The following is a 17,255-nucleotide window of genomic DNA, read 5'->3' on the forward strand; positions in this document are numbered from 1 at the left end:
TTTTTTTTTTCTTTAAAAAAAGCAGAAAATCACCACTGCTAGTAAAAATCTTCTCCTGATCTTTACCTGCCTGGGTAGGAATATTGTTCTCTGTGCAGAGAGAAGGTGCTTTCCTTATAGTACATTTCACTGGCTAATCCATCTTTCCTGGCTACACAGTGTGGCTTTGGCTTTATTTTCAGAGCAGTTCTGTAATTCATGGCTCTCCAGGATGACGCCCAACCCCGTAACCCCTGGGAGGTGTTGGGAAGGCATGTGGGAACACCTCGTTTTCATCCTGCATCAAGTTTCACCCCCAGCAGCAGGCAGCTGCCGGCACCGAGCCCCGGGCACTGGGGAGGCTGGCACAGCGCAGGCAGCTCGTCCTCAGCCCCAACCACCGGTTTTCCAGCATTTTCACATCTTCCCTTCCCTGGCTGCCTGCAAAGTCGCCCATATAACCAAAGCTCCCACTGACCACAATAGAGGTTGGATGCTTCGATGTTACTGCACGTGCTCAGCAGCGGGTTTAGCTGGAAAACAGTGCCGCTGCTGAGACACCCTGTCACCCTTGCAGATAAGTCTTTCAGACTCCACATCATTCAAAGTCCAGGGGGGGTTATTTTCCTTTATTAAAGCACACAAGTAGCCACCTAGGAAATTGTCATGTACACTGCAGTAATTGTAAAATCATACCAACACAACCGTTTCAGAAGAGAATTAAAGAGCCTGCGCTTCAACTGGCCAGCCGATCGCAAGCCTTTAACTCCATAGGCACAGCACAATAAAGCTTTTGCTTTCAGGTTTTTGTTGCTTTTCTTATAACAAACTCCACTGAGCATTGAACAGAATGCCTAAACACATTCACTGCAAGGGCCACAGAATTACCCAAAAGCTGAGTAAACACACATTTATTGAGTACTTGATTATGTAAGATCGTTGCAGCATAGTCATTATAACAAAATCCTTATTTAAAAAATGCCAAACACCGGTATATTTTTTTCAGAGGACATGAATCTATTTAAAAACCCAACCAAGAACTACAAAGGGAGGTGGCTGGTCCTTAGCCCACCACTAACAAACACTCTCCTGCTCCCTAATGGCACTGCAGGAAGAGCCCAGCAGCTGGTTCCCAGCTTCATGCTCAACCATACCCACCACGGGTACATACAACAGCCCATGGGCTGCAAAGACTCAAGGTTGCTCAATGGCCAAAGCTGTTATTGTGTCCACAAACACAACAGCCCACCAAACTCATTGTTTCAAGGGCACGGATGCAGCATGCCAGCAGTGCAGTTCTTGGGGAGTTTTTCTTAGCATGCTTGGGGGTTGTGTGAGATTTCCTGGTGAGTGCTTGGGGACAAACATCCATTGCAAAGTGCTTAAAGTGCCAAGATTTCCTCTTCCTCTTCTGTTATTCAGGGGAAACGTAATGGCAAAGTTTGCTCTGGTATCCCTCCAGATTCCCAAGCAAATGCTAATCAGCATAAAAATGCCCCCAGCTTGAGCAGTTTACAAGGGATCTGGGTCCTAGATGCAGGACACTGGAATTGCACCTATATTTTAAGCCCAACCATAAGGGAAACACTCTACATAGAAATATAACATTGAATTCTTTTTTACAGCATATATAAAGAACATGACACCATTAAAATATTGGCAAATCAATACATTAAAAATACAGATTTTCATAGACCAGAGCACAAGAAATATATGCACATGGAATCTGTACAGTCCGGACGACGCTGCCAGTTCTCGCATCAGAGTTGCCCTCCCATCCCCAGACGGAGGTGGCCGCCTTGCTCCCCCACCAGCACCACTGGCCACCACCGCCCCAATTCCCCGGGGCTGTTGTGGTACAGGGAGAATACCAGTCTGCTGTCCCCGCCAGCACGGAGGGCACTCCGTGGTTAAACTCCTCGGGAATGCTTTTGTTATCAAATGAAATGGCAGGGCATTTCATTTTCCACAGAGCTCTGGCCTACTGGGAGAGGAAAATCAATCTATGGTTGGCAGGAGGGGTGGTACCCCAGCAGCATTTCCCCAGTGCTCTTGGCATCATGGATCCCATTCCATTAAAAAGAAAAAAAAAAAAAAAAAAAAAAAAAAACTGGGAAAAAAAAACAATCAACGAAACAACAGAAAATGCCTTTTGTGATGTTTGCACTGTTTATCTCGTGTGGAGCAGATGGGACTGTTTCAGGCTGCCCTTCCTACCAGAAATGTCCGTGTCTTCTGGAGGAGCTGCTGTTCTCCAGAACAGTTTTCCCCTATACATAAATACAAGTATATATAGGCCACTTCATTTCCTTCCTCCTCTCACCGAGGAAGATCCCCAAGGCATGCTTGGCAAGATGAAATCCTACAGTATAGCTATACCTATAGCACTATAGAGATGTGTATATAGAGACACATTCTGTCCATTATTACAATGGAAATACAAGGTTAAAAAGAAAAGCAATAGCAGCATGTAAACAAGGATAGGTGTTCCTTTCGTCCATCTTTTCCACTTCCTCTTCTGAGCTACATTCATCAGTTTTGACAGTCCCTTCCCACCCCCCTGCTCCCCCCGCAAGGCGGAGGGGTTTACCACAGACCCCGTCTGCAGGAGCCAACGTTGTCCTCCCCAGGCTCCCAACCATGGGGCAGTTTGGATTTCCTTTTCCACCAGCTCCCTCCTCATCCTCCCCGCATCCTTCCTTTCGTGATGACTCATCCTGGAGATGATCTGGATTTTTGTCTGATGGCTGCTGCCCACTTTGGCTTCAGCAGAGTCTAATTTCAGAGCGATGCCACAGGAATAAAACCTGCACGCGAGTGCCTGGTGAGCCACATGAGCTGTTAGCATCTTAAACAACTCAGGGAGGAAAAAATAAATAGAATAATTTGCATTTTCTCTGTCTCCCAGCAGCAAAACTGTAAGTCCCAGGAGCAGTGCCTGTTTTAAACCCTTAACTCCCGAATTCTCAGTAACGTTGCAAACCACCAGGGTTTCGCAGGAATCAAAGGGCTGATTTCAAACACGTTCCTTAGGACAGGTTGCACTGGAATTAAAAATGCATCAAATGGGCTCACTTTTTTTGCATGCTCTTGCAGTATCCAGTTTTCCCAACCCCCAAAATTGTTTCCTCAGTTTCTCACCTCTCAGTTTTAAGGTCCTGCTAAAGGGCCGTTATCTGAGTTAGCTCTGACGTGGGGGTGGTTGGACTCTGCTGGGCGACAGCCACCATGGGAATTTCCATGCCTAGTCAGGCCGGATTGTTAGTCCCCTCCGAGTTCTTGCAAGCATAGGCCACATCCTTGGCGATGCTGCACATCCTGTTGGACATCTGGAGCTCGGTCCTGAAGGCAGTAGGGAAGCAGAACTTCTTGAAGCACGCCTTGAAGTTCTCATCTAAGAAGGCATAGAGCACAGGGTTCAGGCTGCTGTTGGCATACCCCAGCGCAGTGCAGAAGCAGGAGATGGCCAGCTCAAGCTCGCTTTCTGCCTTGGCACCCAAGCACTGGACCAGCACAAAAATCTGGATGGGAGTCCAGCAAATGATGAAGACTGCCACCACCACCAGGACCATTCGGGTGATGCGCCTCAGGTTTCGGTCCTTCTCCTTGGAGCCCGAGAGGACACGGACATTCTTGAGTCGTCTGATCATGAGACTGTAGCAAATGGTGATGATCAACACGGGGATCATAAAGGAGAAGAGAAAGACACAGATGCCAAACACTGGATCCCAGTAATCCACGGGTGAAGGGAGTTTAATTAGGCAATCAATTTCTGCAAGTAAAAAAATAAAATGCAAAGGAAGATCAGCAAACCTGTATCGAGAAGAAAAGCAGGTGCACATTCAGTTTAGTTCAGGCATGATTAATACTGGAAAAGCAGTAGCAGTGATGGAGAGAGGCACGGGCAGAAAGGGAAGAGCTGGCTTTACAGCAGAGAGCTCACCACATTGATGACACTGGTACCCCCATCCAATGGCTTCCCAAGCCCATGGACTCTCCTGGCCACCACCACCTCCCACCCGTTGGATTCATTTTTACTGACCATTGTTTTCATTCTCTGCAGATCCCATCACCATCGCTGGGATGCCAAAAACAGAAGCCAGCGCCCAGATGCAGACATTCACCACCTTGGCCTTGTGGGGAGTGCGGATGTCTAGTGCTTTGATAGGGTGGCAGATAGCAATGTAGCGGTCCACACTCATCATCGTCAGGGTGAAGGTGCTTGTGAACATGTTGTAGTAGTCTATGGAGATGGCAACCTTGCAGAGGACATTGCCAAAGGGCCAGAAGCCCAGGAACGTGTCTGTACCCTGGAAGGGTAAGGTCATCAGACACAAGGTATCAGCCAGAGCAAGGTTAAAGATGTAAATGTTGGTTGCTGTCTTCATCTTGGTGAATCTGAAACGTAGGAACGAGCAACGGTTAGAGCTCCACCTGACCGTGATGGGTGAGACATTGTAGTCTACTGCAGAGGGCATTCTGCCACCTCAGGAAGGAGATGCTGCATTTTTCTTACATAACAAGATCGAACACCATCCTTTCCTCTCTACCTCCCATGTGCTTATCAACACACAGCTCAGCCCAGCTCCTGCAACAACACACATGGTGCCTTCACCATCAGTTTCACGGGCAGGAGAAGCTTATGCCCTTAGACTGCAAGTGAGGACCGTGAAAGCCTGACGCTGCCAACTCAGACCGTGCTGTTTTAAAAATGACTTCGGGAAGGCCAATCTAGGATTCCATGGCATACAGCTGCATTATTATAAATATTGCTGAGAGTTTCACCCAGTAAGCTGATTCGAAAGGCATCAGATGGTCCAGGGGTCAGCTGGTTCACCATTTTACGCTGGCTCATAACCAAAGACTGTGGCTAATGTGAGCTACCAAAGCAGAATGGCAAGATGGCCAGTGGCAGCTAAAAACGGGTGAGGAATGGGCTTTGTATCAGAAATCAAAATATCACAATGCATCTTTTTAAAGAAAAGGGTAGTTTGCAGATAAAGTCAAACTTTACTTACCCTTCACTGCAAAGGAGTTTTGCCATTTCTACATTACTTTATCGCATGGACTGACTGCCCGAAAGGAAGGTTCACCTTGCTCTAACGGTACTCATCTCCTTTTTACACATGGGAAATGATGCAAAGAAAGATGTGATCACTGACCCAAGGATACACGCAGAGTCTGCAGAAATGAAACCCAGTGGTGACCCTGTGACTGAGTCTAACATTTCAGCCCCAGGATGTTCCTCTCATGGGTAAAATAAGAGCTCAAATAGTATAATTCTAAAACTGCAGCTCATCTATCATTTATGATCCTAACGGCCTTTGCAGAAATGTTGCCAGAAATGGCAGACAATGATGTGTGTTATTAACAGAGGGCAAGTCCATCTGAGGGTAGCAAACCCATAAACTACTGTGCTACTTTCAGCTTAATGTGTTAGAATATTATGAGGTCTTATTTGACCTAAAAAGCTCTTTTTGTCAAACTGATTCAGAACAGCAGACCCACGACTGCACTCCTCAATGCAGCACCCTCCCCTGATGATCCGAGCTTCAGCTCCTGATAGATGATCTCAGTGCTTGGAGGAACATTGTCACTGCCACGCTCTGAACTCTTTTGACACACATGGTGACATAGCCAGCTTGGCAAGAATGATAGCCAGGAGATCTACAACCCAGAATATAAAGTCAATTGGTTTTGCCCCTCTTAGAGCTCTAAGTTGTGCTTGTAGTAGAAGTCAGATGTTTGAAAGTGGCTTCAGAAAGCCAGAACAACCCACCCTACATTTGACCCTGAGAGCCAAAGGAAGCTTTTGGAGGTGAATGTTGATGGAGACACTTGAGGTCCCCACATCAGCCTGAGTCAGGCTCCTCCTGGCCCAGAAATCACAGCAGCCAGGCAAGACAGTGGGTTCTTAGAAAGTCAGCCCAGGTCAGATAAACTACATAAATAAAAGCAGTAGAAGAAAAATACCAGTGTCTTTCCTATTGTGCAGGGATGAACAAGCAAAACACATTGCAGATCCAACACAACCAGGCAGCTGCCAGGGCTTTCTGGCTTTGGGACCTTCTAAGCAGAACTAGGCAACCCCCAGACTCCAGTGCTGTGAACCCCAGAGCAGCAGCACCTCAGGATGAGCGAGTTTTGCTTTTTTGTTTGAATTCTTGCACTTGGCATAGATGAGGCAATGCACACAGGGGGCATGAGATGGGTCTGTGAACGTGTTCAGACACTTCCTCCTTTAGGTCAGCAGAGGAGAAATTAAAATTAAGAAATGAAATCACTGTTCTTTATCAGCCCACACAACAATAAGTATTGTCATCTCACGCTTCAGGAAATTATTCAGTCACCTAAGACTGTTAGCAAAGGTCTCCTGAGAGCTGTAGTCTTCCTCTGCAAACCACAGACCTGGCTTGCTCAAGCTTCCCAAAGTTCAAGTTTGTTCCAGTCCACCCTTCCAGGAGGACTGGACTCAGAGGCAATTCATCAACATGCCTCTAACCCCGACTGATTTACTGATGTTATAACTTGAGGGAATAACAAGTGCATTTTTGAACAGCGATGAGCAACTTTACTGGGAAACAGAAATAAATTAAAGGTTGGATGGTTTTTTAGTGACTAGTGGGAGAAACAAGTAGCAATGCACCCACCTCTGCCACCCATCCAGCATCCACAGGGGACAACGTTGCCTCCATGCACGCACCTGCGTCCCCAGCACAGCGAGATGCTTGGGGCATCTCAGTTAACTCTGAGCTTTGGGCGTGCAGACTGCAAACCTTCAGCTCCCTCCTGCACCCCTCCACCCCAGGAGACATCCCTGGACCCTCTCCTCCAAGATGCTTCTCAGCAAGATCTCAAAGTCCAGGTACAATTGCTCAGCCTGGCCCTGCCAAATCTGCTGTCCCTCGATGCACCGATCCCTCTCTGCGGCCTCTTTCCTCACCACCCCCCTGAGATGGGGGACCCACCCCATCACTCCCTCCGATGCAGGGCTTACCTCCTGCAACCCACCCCCAAGTGGATTTTAAAGTTGATTTTTGTGCTCTTGAAAGGTGGGGAAACTAATTTACACCCAATTCATTACTTCTAGCTCCACTTTTTCTGCATACTGAGAGCTAAAGTCATTATCCCCACCAACCAATGTTCCCAAACATTTCCAGAATGTTCCGTACAAACCAAAATCAATTAATCACTTCTCTGTGGATTAACCTCTTTTTCTTGTCCTCTGGGAACTGAGAGTGTTCTCTTTCTTAACCTGCACAAAAGAGAGAAATTAAACTCTCAGGCTTTAGGAGGCACCTCAGGTCCCCCCCCACGGCACAGCTCCAATGCCGATAAGCCTCCATGGAGGACATCAGCTTCCCGCTGAGCCACTTTCTCGTGCTCGGTCACGGAGGCAATTTCCTAATGGAGCATCTCCCACAGGGCAGTTCTCAGCTCTCCAGCCAGCTCCACCTTTGTCACGAAAGTAATTGCTTTCCTCTGCTCTCTGGCTGCCGAAGCCTAAGAGGAAAAACGTCTGGATATCAGCCCAGCACCGTTTCCCCCTCCTTTTTGCTAAGCAGACCTCAAGCAGCGTTACCTGGAATGAAGCTGCGCTTCAGCAAGGGGAACCTGCAGTTTGGGAGAGGAGGAGATGGGCAGGGAACAGCTCATCCACATACTGGGCTTTGAGGTCCTGTTTTTCACCAGGATGGATTCTGTCCCTGGCTGAGCAAACCTGTTGCTTTAGCAGCACCCCCCTTCCCACCCCGCCACGGCGAGGCTGCAGGGCAGCAAGCAGCTCCGATGCCCCAGGGCTAAGGGCCAGCGGGCTGCAGCAAACCTACAGCCTGAAATGGGGCTGTAGGCACCAAGGTAGAGGGACCAAAGCAAAGCCTTCAGCCCTGGGGAACTATGAGTACGATCTCCAGGAGCTCTCTGCCTCTTAATTTTGATATTCATAGCTCCAGCTAATTGGGATGCAGACAGTGCTGTTCACCTTGAGCAGCTCCCTCCGTCCTCGCCTCATGCCCTGGCATCCATGACCGCCTTTGCCGCTGTCCCTGGACACACACAGGGAAGCAAAACAGCAGAAAAGGCTCAGGGGGATTTTTGCTGAGCTGCTCCCACCCTCTGAGAGTGGAAATCAGTGCTGGTTCACCGGCACCTCTGCTCACAACCTGCTCTTGGCCCACAGGTTGTATGAAGCTGATATACAATCAGCAGGTACCCACCGGGATGTGTGCCCCCCCCCCCAACATACACCCACACAGTGCTCTCCCCATTCCTGCAGCTCTGATCACCCTCTCAGAGCCCTCCCCCCCCCCCCCCCCCCCCGAAATTTCTACCCATTCAGGATGGTTTATTCTTGACAGTTCAACAGGACATTTAAAAAAAAAAAAAAAAAAAAAAAAAGAGACAGACTCAGAGAAGAACAAATTTAAATCACTTGGGATTATGAGGCCAGGCGCTACAGCAACACCAGCACATAAAAGCCTATTAATTACCTGGCAGAATGGTGACTGACTAGCAGGGGTTAAGGAGCGTGCCGCCAGCCAGGGCAAGCACTGACACTGTGGGACAGATTATTTTCTCGCCCTTTCAGTCCCACTGTTGAGTCGAGGTGACAGCTATGAAAAACGAGCCCTGCTCACCCTCCCTTCTCCTGCTGCTCTCTGGGGACCAGTGTGGATGGGGACATTGCATGGCCCTGATTGCTGCCACACCAAAGGCAGAGGGTGGGTGGGTGCTGCTGCAAAAGCCTCCGCAACGCACCCAGGGGCTCGCAGGGATGCTCACACATCCCTGAGCAGGTGCCTGGCTACCAGGAATGGTGCTTTGGTCTGAGGGCATTCGTCAGCATCCTCCCTGCAGCAAAATGCTCTCACCCCTGTTCATGTGCCAGCTCTGCCTCTGCTGAACTGCTCATGTCCTAAAAGCTGCTGGGAATTGCCCAGTCCCTGAAAATAAAAATCAAAATCACTGGGTACAGACTCCCACATTAAACACCACAGAATTACAGCTGCACATGGGTAATTAACTCCCTTTCACTCGCCCAACTAAGGCCAGGGGGAAGCAAGAGCCCTCCAGCACACACTGGAGCTGCAGGACCTGTTTCCACGGGAGCCAGGCACAGCTACCATGAGCCGTGTGGCTGAGCCCAGCTCACCGGGGCTTGCAGGGGATACCCCCCTTGCTCACCTTGCCATCCTCCCCCAGCTCCGATCGCTCTGCACGGCACAAAGCCCTTGGCATAGGTTTCACTTCTCTACAAATTGCAACAATTACCTTTTTTCTGGCCAAAAAAATCCTAAAAGAGATGAATCTGGAAAGAGCTGAGGTTTCAGATGGCCCCGCTGGTGTCCACTGGATCCACGCCACATTAAACACTCACTTGATTTTAGCTCTGAGCCACATAGCTGGTCAAGGCTCTTCACTTAGAAAGCTTTCTATTAAGAAATCAGTATCTCTGCAATGTCATAATTAACTTCATTTTCCCCATCTCATCACAGCCAGCTGCCCTCACCCCTGTTCTCAGGGACTGATGCAGTTTTCAAGCACAGTAACAGCTGGCACAGCCATACCCAGGCAGCCACCCTGTGCAGGCACCTCCTCACCACATCCCTTCTCCTAAAGCTTCACCTGGAAGCCGAAAATGGAAGGGCAGGGGCCTAACAGCACTAATCTACTTAGAGATGCTTAAAAAAGCGTTCTTCAGTAGGGAGAGCCAAGCATTTCCAGATCTTGCTGGGCTCCCAACAAAGAGCTGCCATGGCTAAGAGAAGTGCCCAAGAAACAAGGCATCATTCCCGTGTGGGGCTGATCCAGGTGAGCAGAGCCAACACTGAGGGAGGGAGGGAGTCCTCCAGAGCATCAGGGCTGAGCATTGCAGCAGCATGATGGAGCTGGGGACAACAGGGGACCCCCTGGACCCAAAGCTGCACGTTGCCCTGGTCCCTTCCCTGGCACACCAGTGGCTGGTGGAAGCTGGGGGGTCTCTGTCACACCCCATGCAGCAACACCTGGGTCAGCATCACCTACGGTCCCATGCGTCAGCCACCCCCAGGGCCATTGCAAGTACAATATATCCACCTTCCCCTTTGCTTTTCTTCCTAAAAACAAAGCTCTTGGGCAACTGGCCTTGCAGAATTCGGTTAATGGAGAAGAGGGACCTCTGCAGCCCTGTTCCCCGACTCTCCCCCCAAACCCTCTCTGCCTCGTGCTGTTCAGCTCCTTGTTTCGCATTCATTAACAAGCGGTACAGGAAATATATGCAGAAGAGAGCAAGCAGCAGAAGGAGGGAGGGGAGGCGTTATCTCCACTGGCAAGGAACTCCACAATGAGCAAGCAGAACAAAGCCGCAGACAAGGCAGGTTTCCACAATAGGCCCTTCACTGTCCAGGAAATAGCGTTCCTGACGAGAGCCCTTCCCGGTTTTATCCAATTAGTGCTGCTCTGCACTAGAAGGGGATGGACAGTCACATGATGACTGTCTCTGTAAATTAATCATTCCAAATGTTAAATCGTTCCAAATATGATAGAGATATAGGCTGGGTTCTACAACAGAGGGGGGAAACCTAGAGGAGGCTTTGAATTTGTATTTTTGTGTGAAATACCAGGAGATTTTAAACTTTTCCCTGGGTGCTGTAAAACACACAAAAAAACCAGCCTTCCTGATGCCTCCAATTTCCTCGAGTGCTGATATTAGAGTCTGCATTTCCCAACTCCCCCAAAAACAGGAAACAATTACTGCCTACATGACTATACCATTCTTTTTTTGGAAGATACACCATTTCCTTACACAACTCAGGTTGTGTAAGATGCTGAAGTCTTGTTATCCCCAGTGAAACGTAAGTATGGAAAGAAAAAAAGAAACCAAACACTATAACAAGCTTTTGTAGGGTGCACCATATCTACAGATGACAGGGTGCAGCACAGTGGATCTGCCAACCTTTTCCCATTAATGCAAGAGACATACCATAAAGAGTCCCAAAACCCCATGTTGACTTACCAGCAGACAACTTTCAACCTACTTAAAAAAGATGTTGTTTAAGGCATAAAGACCAGAAGCATCAATGCTCCAGTCTGGGGAGAAAGACCTGTGCTTGAGAAGTCACCAACATCGTCCTCGCGTGACCACTCATTTGGCAGCTCTGCATGAACCTGCCTGCATGGCCAGGGTCAAGGGTGTGAGGTGCTGAGTCCAGTTTATCACCACATCTGCTCCTGACCACAGACAGGGCAAGGAGAGGAAAATCCTGGGCAGAGATAACAAAAAGCTGTAGTTACTCACCAAACCAAGAAGGGTCATGTCCTTGGGTACAACTCAGTGTTGAGCTCCCAGAAAACACTGATGGGGAGAACGAGGGGGAAAGAGCAGCTCCTCCTACACGTGCTCTAGCTCAGGTAGAACTTCCCCAGCACATATTATTCAAGGGGCCCCTCTGGGCTCACATATAAGATTTTATGAAAACACAGAGGTGAATCCCCAAACTCGATTTAAATTCTCTTGGCTTTTTTGTACATACGAGGGTTTCTGGATAAAGGGGAAATGGAAGAAATGGAAAAGACCTGGGGGAGATGGGGGTGAAAACTGAAGACAGGTGTCAATTGCTTAAAACCAGAGGACACAGGAAAAGTTACATTCCAGGAGAAACTCCAGTGCCAAATCCCACTTTCTTTTCTTGCATTCCATTTATCCAACTGGAAGGTATCAAAGCCAAAAAGGAGCAGAACAGAACCCACCATTTTAAAAGCACGGCCCTGCACAGGCACAGCACATGTCCAGCCTGCCAGGGATGCTGGTTTGGGACATGCCTACCCTTGGTGATACACCAGCCACAGCCCTGGGCAGGGTTCTGCTGGCCACATCCTACCAGGCATTTGCAGACAGGGGGAAGATTTCTGCCAAGGCTTCTCCTCCTTACATGCATCTATGGTTCATGCATGGGGCACGGAGTCCCTTCCCCTGCATGCACACTGGCTGGCATTCCCAGGGAGCTGCATCATCACTGTGGGACAAGGACTTCTCACTCCCAGAGCCTCACTACTCATTACACTTACATGCACCCACAAACACCATGCCTACTCGAATGATTGCTACTACACTGAACAGAAACACGAGCTCGCTCTCCAAACGTGGCACTGGTGCACTACAAGCCTCCTCTCTGTCTCCAGACTCCCCAGGGCTAACGTGATCCCTTCTCCCTGCTATAAACTCCTCGGCAGTAAGAGCACGAACAGGCGGCCTGATGAACAATCATGTCACTTTGCCCTTGTGGCAGAGATTTAACTGCTGTTCACCGACTTGTGATACCAAAGACTTAATGTTGCAGCATCTTCCCCAGCCAAGTTGTGTATATTCAAGGCAAAGACGCTTTGGAAGCAGCAGGGCTCCTGGCAGGAGCGAGACTTAATCCCATCGGTGTCTGAATATCTGCTAAGCATTTTCATCCTCTGTTGGAGGTGAAAACAAATTCAATGTCTTTTCTGTGCTGGCAGCATCCACCTGCACCAGAAATCTGCTCTGAGACGTGTATAAAATGGAAGCTCACTCCTTAACATACAGAGTACACAGATCAGAAGGGGGATGCTGGCATTTGAGATGGAATCACAGCCTAATTTATTCTGTACTTAATGGGGGGGACAGGGTATCTGATTCCAGGAAACAGCAGGGTTTGAACCACAACAAAAACCAGACAGGGCCACGTAAAATGCCAGCAGCATGCAGGAGGGCTGGATGGTGCTGCTGGAGTGGTGCATGCTCTGTCCCCCTGCAAAGGTCCCCCCACTCTGACTTCAGCACGAGGAGCCAGAGAAGTTGCCCTCAGCTCCGCAGCATCCCGTCACATCTTATTTACGTCTGTAGCCTGCGAAGAGCTGCAGGAGTTACATTTGTGATTCTTCCCCGTAAAAGTCAGGCTGAGCCTCCCAGCAGGCTCTTTCCCTTGCAACTAGTCAGCTCTGGAAAGCGCCAGCTCCCAGATGGAGCAGCACCTGCAGACACAGCTGGGGTGCTGGACACAGCGCAGGAGGGAGAGGTCCCGTTAAAGATGCAGCACCCTGGCAGCAGGATGCTCCCGGCACATGACCCTCCCCAGGGCCACCCAGCTCCCTGCCCAGCGCTTCCCAAGAAAGCCCCAATTTTGGAGCAATCTGATCGCTCTGTTCCATTCTCTGGGTTAAACTTTAGGAGGCACCAGAGGGCAGCTGAAAGCTGGTGGGAACCTTCATCACAGCCTAGGAAGGGGGGAAAAAACCCCCAGATAAAACCAAAACAATAAAACGAATACCTCTAAAGCTCATCGCAGTCCCTAGGGAAGCGCCTGGCTGCTTCACCCGCAGCAGGGATATTTAGCGGGGGGGCAGCGTGCCCCACTCACAGCCCCCCCTCCGAGCCACCCTGGGACGCTGCCTGCGTGTCCTACCTGACGATCACATACATGACGGAGCAGTTGCCCACCAGCCCCACAATGCACACAATGGAGTAGACAACCACGATGGTGATCTTGATGCTGAGCGGCAGGAAGCTGTCCCCCGTGCCGTTGTTGAACCAGTTACTGGGGAGAAAGCTCAGGTTCAGCATGGAGGAGTCATTCAGCAGCTTTCTCAGGTCAGGGTCTTCCAAAATATGGGCAGGGAAGAGCGGGTCCATCCTGAAGCACCAGCCTGTGCCAAGGACCTGGGGCACCAAAGAGACAGGTTTAAGATCTGCTGATCAAATAGGTGGTGTGGGACCGCAGCAAGGCATGTGCACGAGAAACGCTGGGGGAGAAGGATGATTTATTGCCAGGGAGAGCACAGCCTCCCCCCCAGACATCCCCCAAGAGCATTTCGATGGGATGCAGCCCCGAGAGCTTGGTGCATCCCGAGCAGTGGGTGACCTCACGCCTGTCGCCACCCCACTGCACACCGCCAGCCCCTCCAGCGCCGGGGCTCCCACCCGCTTCTCCAAGCCCAGACCCCCCCAGATATCCTCCAAAACCCGCCGCAGCCTCCCACCAGGGCTGGGGGCTCGTCCTGCCGCTGGAGCAGACCCCCTCCCCGTGCCCCCTACCCAGGTAAAACGGCAGGAAAAGCCCAAAGTTGGGAAAAATCCCCCGCTGGTTGCTTACCTGCGGCGGGGGTCTCCCCTCTGGCAGGGGTCCTGCCCCGCGGCCGGGCACCCCGGGCCGGGGGGGTGGGGGGACGGGCAAAGCCGGGCTGCGGGCACGGCCGGGGGCTCCGGTCCGGCGGCGGCCGGTGGAGCGGGGCGGGGGGCTGCTCCGCACGAGCAGGGATGCTGCCAGCGCGGGGGGCTGCACCTCGGAGCCCACGTTTTTAACGAAAAGGGAGGGATGGGGGAGAGGGAGGGAAGGAGGGAGGGAGGGAGGGAGGGAGGACGGCGGCTGGGCAGAGCCAGCCCCGGCTGCCTGGCTTCTCCCACTGCGTAATTGAAAAGCCGGGGGTGGGGGGAGAAGAAGGAGGAGGAAAAAAAATTAAATAAATAACCAAACGGAAAGCGAGCCCACGGGCAGCGCCCCCCCCCCCCCCCCCCAACTCCGCCCTCCCCCCAACCCCGCGGCCCTCCCCGTCCCACTCCCGGAGCGGGGAGGGGGCTCACACCGCCCCAGCCCTGCCGCAGCCCCCCAGCCTACCTGGGGTGGGCTCCCACTGCTGGGGAGCAGGGATGGAGCGGGGCACTGGGAAGCAAATTCCTCCCTCCCCTGCAATTGTGCAACCTGAACGCCGTGCTAGCGCAGGAGCGGCAGGATGGGGGATTTGACCTAGAAACTGGCAAAAATACAAGGAGTACTGAGAACTAGGGGGAGAAAATTGTTATTATTTCATATTCTTGTAGTGGCATTCGCTAAAGGTCATTTTTGTAATCCAAGACACCCTGCACTTTGGATCACAGCAGCACATTTATCTCTGGAAGCTGCAGTGGAAAATTCATTACCTTCGGGTGGGGTGATGCACGCAGAGCCCACGGGTCCCTGACATTCCCAATCCCACCATGGGACATCGACTCTGAGAAACTCAGTGCCCAAGAGCTGCAGAGCGTGTCACCCCCAAACAGGGTGCAAAGAGGTTTTGGGGGTCCGTACCCAGTTTGATCCCAGATCAGGAGCACGTTGGCTGCCGAGAGCCACAGCCTCATGGTCCGGTGCCCCCGGCCGCCTATGGCACCTCCCTGAAGATGCCATTTCCCAGCAGTTTGTGTTGGGGACATCAGCAGCCACACACAGAGGTCAGATCCAATTGGGGGCACATTGCTGTTGCCCAGGAGGTGGAAAAACAGAAAGTGAGCTCTCAGGCAGCAAATACTCCTTCTCCAGAGCCCACAGAGAGCCCACCACAGCTTGGGCCCAGCAGACACACTCAGGGCTAGCCCTTCCTGCTCCAGCTCTGCTTAGATGGATGACAGGGATATTTAGCACAGAAGCTGCACCTTCTTTACAAGGAATGTAATGGCATGGTATGGTAATGCATGGTAATTTTCCTGAATGCTTCCATGAGCACAGGTCTCAGCTCTAACAGGGAACAAGAAAAAAAAAAAAAAAAAAAGAGCATGACCCAGAGGTACAGCCTTCTTGGTGCTTGAAGAAAGTGGTGTGGGTTTTTTTTTTTTTTTTGGACAGTCCATCAACGAGAGAGTGCGAAATAAATACTAGACTAGACATTACTTTAATTGTTAATGCATTGATTTTCAAAAGCTGAAGGAAGGACAGCAGTTAATCAGCATGAGACCGTCTGGCTGGACAGCCCAGGAGTCTACAGAAGAGTGTTTGCAAATTCAGCTTTGCTCCTCTCTGCTGGCTCCCACCCCAATAAATGCACTTAGCCCTTCACATACACATTTTATGTTAATTCAGTGCAGCAAATACAGCATGTTCACCTATTTATCTTGTTGCAGTGCTTGTTTTGACTTGACACAGCCCAGTGTTTTGGACTGCTGTGAAAGGGGATCAGGATTGGCACCTTGAGCTACTGACAGCCAAGGCATGTTCTGTCCTAGGACAAAAACTGTTCCAAACACTTTCTTCCCCCATCCATCTAGCATCTTCACACTGTTCAGCCCTGTCCTCTTGCACAGGAAAAAGCCCAGGATGTTCATGCTGCCCCTTCAGTCCCAGTCCTGCTGTTTGACATCATTTCCCAGCAATCCTAATTCAACCATGAAGAGATCTGTCCTTCCAGAACATCTTATGGTATGTCATCTTCTGCTCTCCTCAGGACCCCTGGGGTGAAAGGAGGACAGCCAGCCATCTCAAGGGCAGGAGACTTGCCAGATTTCTTCCTCAGAAGTTTTCCCTCTGCCCATTGGGGTCTATGCACCAAGGCTGAGAAGGAAAGCCACCAAAATTTTATCTGCGTGACCCAAAAGGACTTCTCAGCCTTTTCCCTGGGGAAAAAAAAAACAAACAACAAACAACAAAAAAACCCAACAAAAAATCCAACAAAAAACACATACCAAAACACCACAGCTCGGCTCTTCTGCTTGAAGGTTTCTATGCAGACAGCAAGGTAAAAGCCAAAAAAAGAACAAGCCAAAACATGCAACCATTCTTCCAGGTGATGATTGCCCAGAAAAGCACACGTGAAGGCAGCAGGTGACACACCAATAGATGCTGGATTTACAAGAAAATGCCCAGAGCATCAACATGCAAACCAAAAACATATTCGTGGTGCAAATATCCTTTTTTTCAATGCCATTTTCCATTCAGTATCCACAAAACAAGATTCAAACCAAAAACATACCAAAGTTTTCAATGAATTGGGTAACTACTTAGAATATCTATTAAAAAAATTAAAACTTGTCTGAAGATGAGCTTTGTGCTTATTTGGAGTTTGCAAATTTTCAGAGGCTTATATTAGACAAAACCACAGCTGGAGCCCAAACAGGCTTGTTCTCCTCCCAGTTAGTGGATATACGTTGCCAGAGGCAGGACCCTGGGCTCTCCCCACATACCTATAGCACATTTATCTCCAGACTCCTGGAGCACCAGTACAGTCTATCCAGCTGTGGATGAACACACCTCATCTATTTCAAGCTAATCTAGTTCAAGCGTCAAAAATTACATCTACAGCTATTTCAAACAGGTTAACTTCACAGACACTGTTCCTAAATGTGGAGAATTTTTGCTGCTTTTGCAGAAAACAGCCCACAGCCACCTGCACTTCATAATAGGAACAGCCCACAGGGTTTTTTGCCTTTCAGGAGGTGAAGATGTCTGCATGTCAGAACTGTTTTGCCACCTTTAGCACAGTTTTCCAATCTGTTTAATCAAGGCCATCATGAGCAGAGAATTAAT

General features: G+C 50.0%; 1 protein-coding gene across 3 annotated transcripts in view; it reads right to left on the reverse strand.

The window, feature by feature from the left end:
* Positions 1–874: 874 nt before the first annotated feature.
* Positions 875–17,255, reverse strand: part of OPRL1 (opioid related nociceptin receptor 1) — a 95,571-nt gene continuing 79,190 nt past the window's right edge. Inside the window, exons 5-9 of one of the 3 annotated variants that reach the window (XM_055722463.1) lie at positions 14,598–14,733; positions 14,076–14,385; positions 13,389–13,642; positions 4,022–4,377; positions 875–3,751 (exon numbers count right to left, since the gene is read on the reverse strand). In XM_055722463.1, coding sequence (XP_055578438.1) covers positions 3,228–3,751; positions 4,022–4,377; positions 13,389–13,642; positions 14,076–14,385; positions 14,598–14,733 — 1,580 coding nt within the window. In that variant the 3' untranslated portion in view covers positions 875–3,227. Of the gene's footprint in view, positions 3,752–4,021; positions 4,378–4,997; positions 8,181–10,972; positions 11,220–13,388; positions 13,907–14,075; positions 14,386–14,597; positions 14,734–17,255 lie in introns of those variants that run through there. The other 2 variants (XM_055722465.1, XM_055722464.1) reach the window with 2 other exon arrangements.

The sequence above is a fragment of the Falco cherrug genome, chromosome 10, assembly GCF_023634085.1.
Source record: "Falco cherrug isolate bFalChe1 chromosome 10, bFalChe1.pri, whole genome shotgun sequence".
In the NCBI taxonomy this organism is placed as follows: domain Eukaryota; kingdom Metazoa; phylum Chordata; class Aves; order Falconiformes; family Falconidae; genus Falco; species Falco cherrug.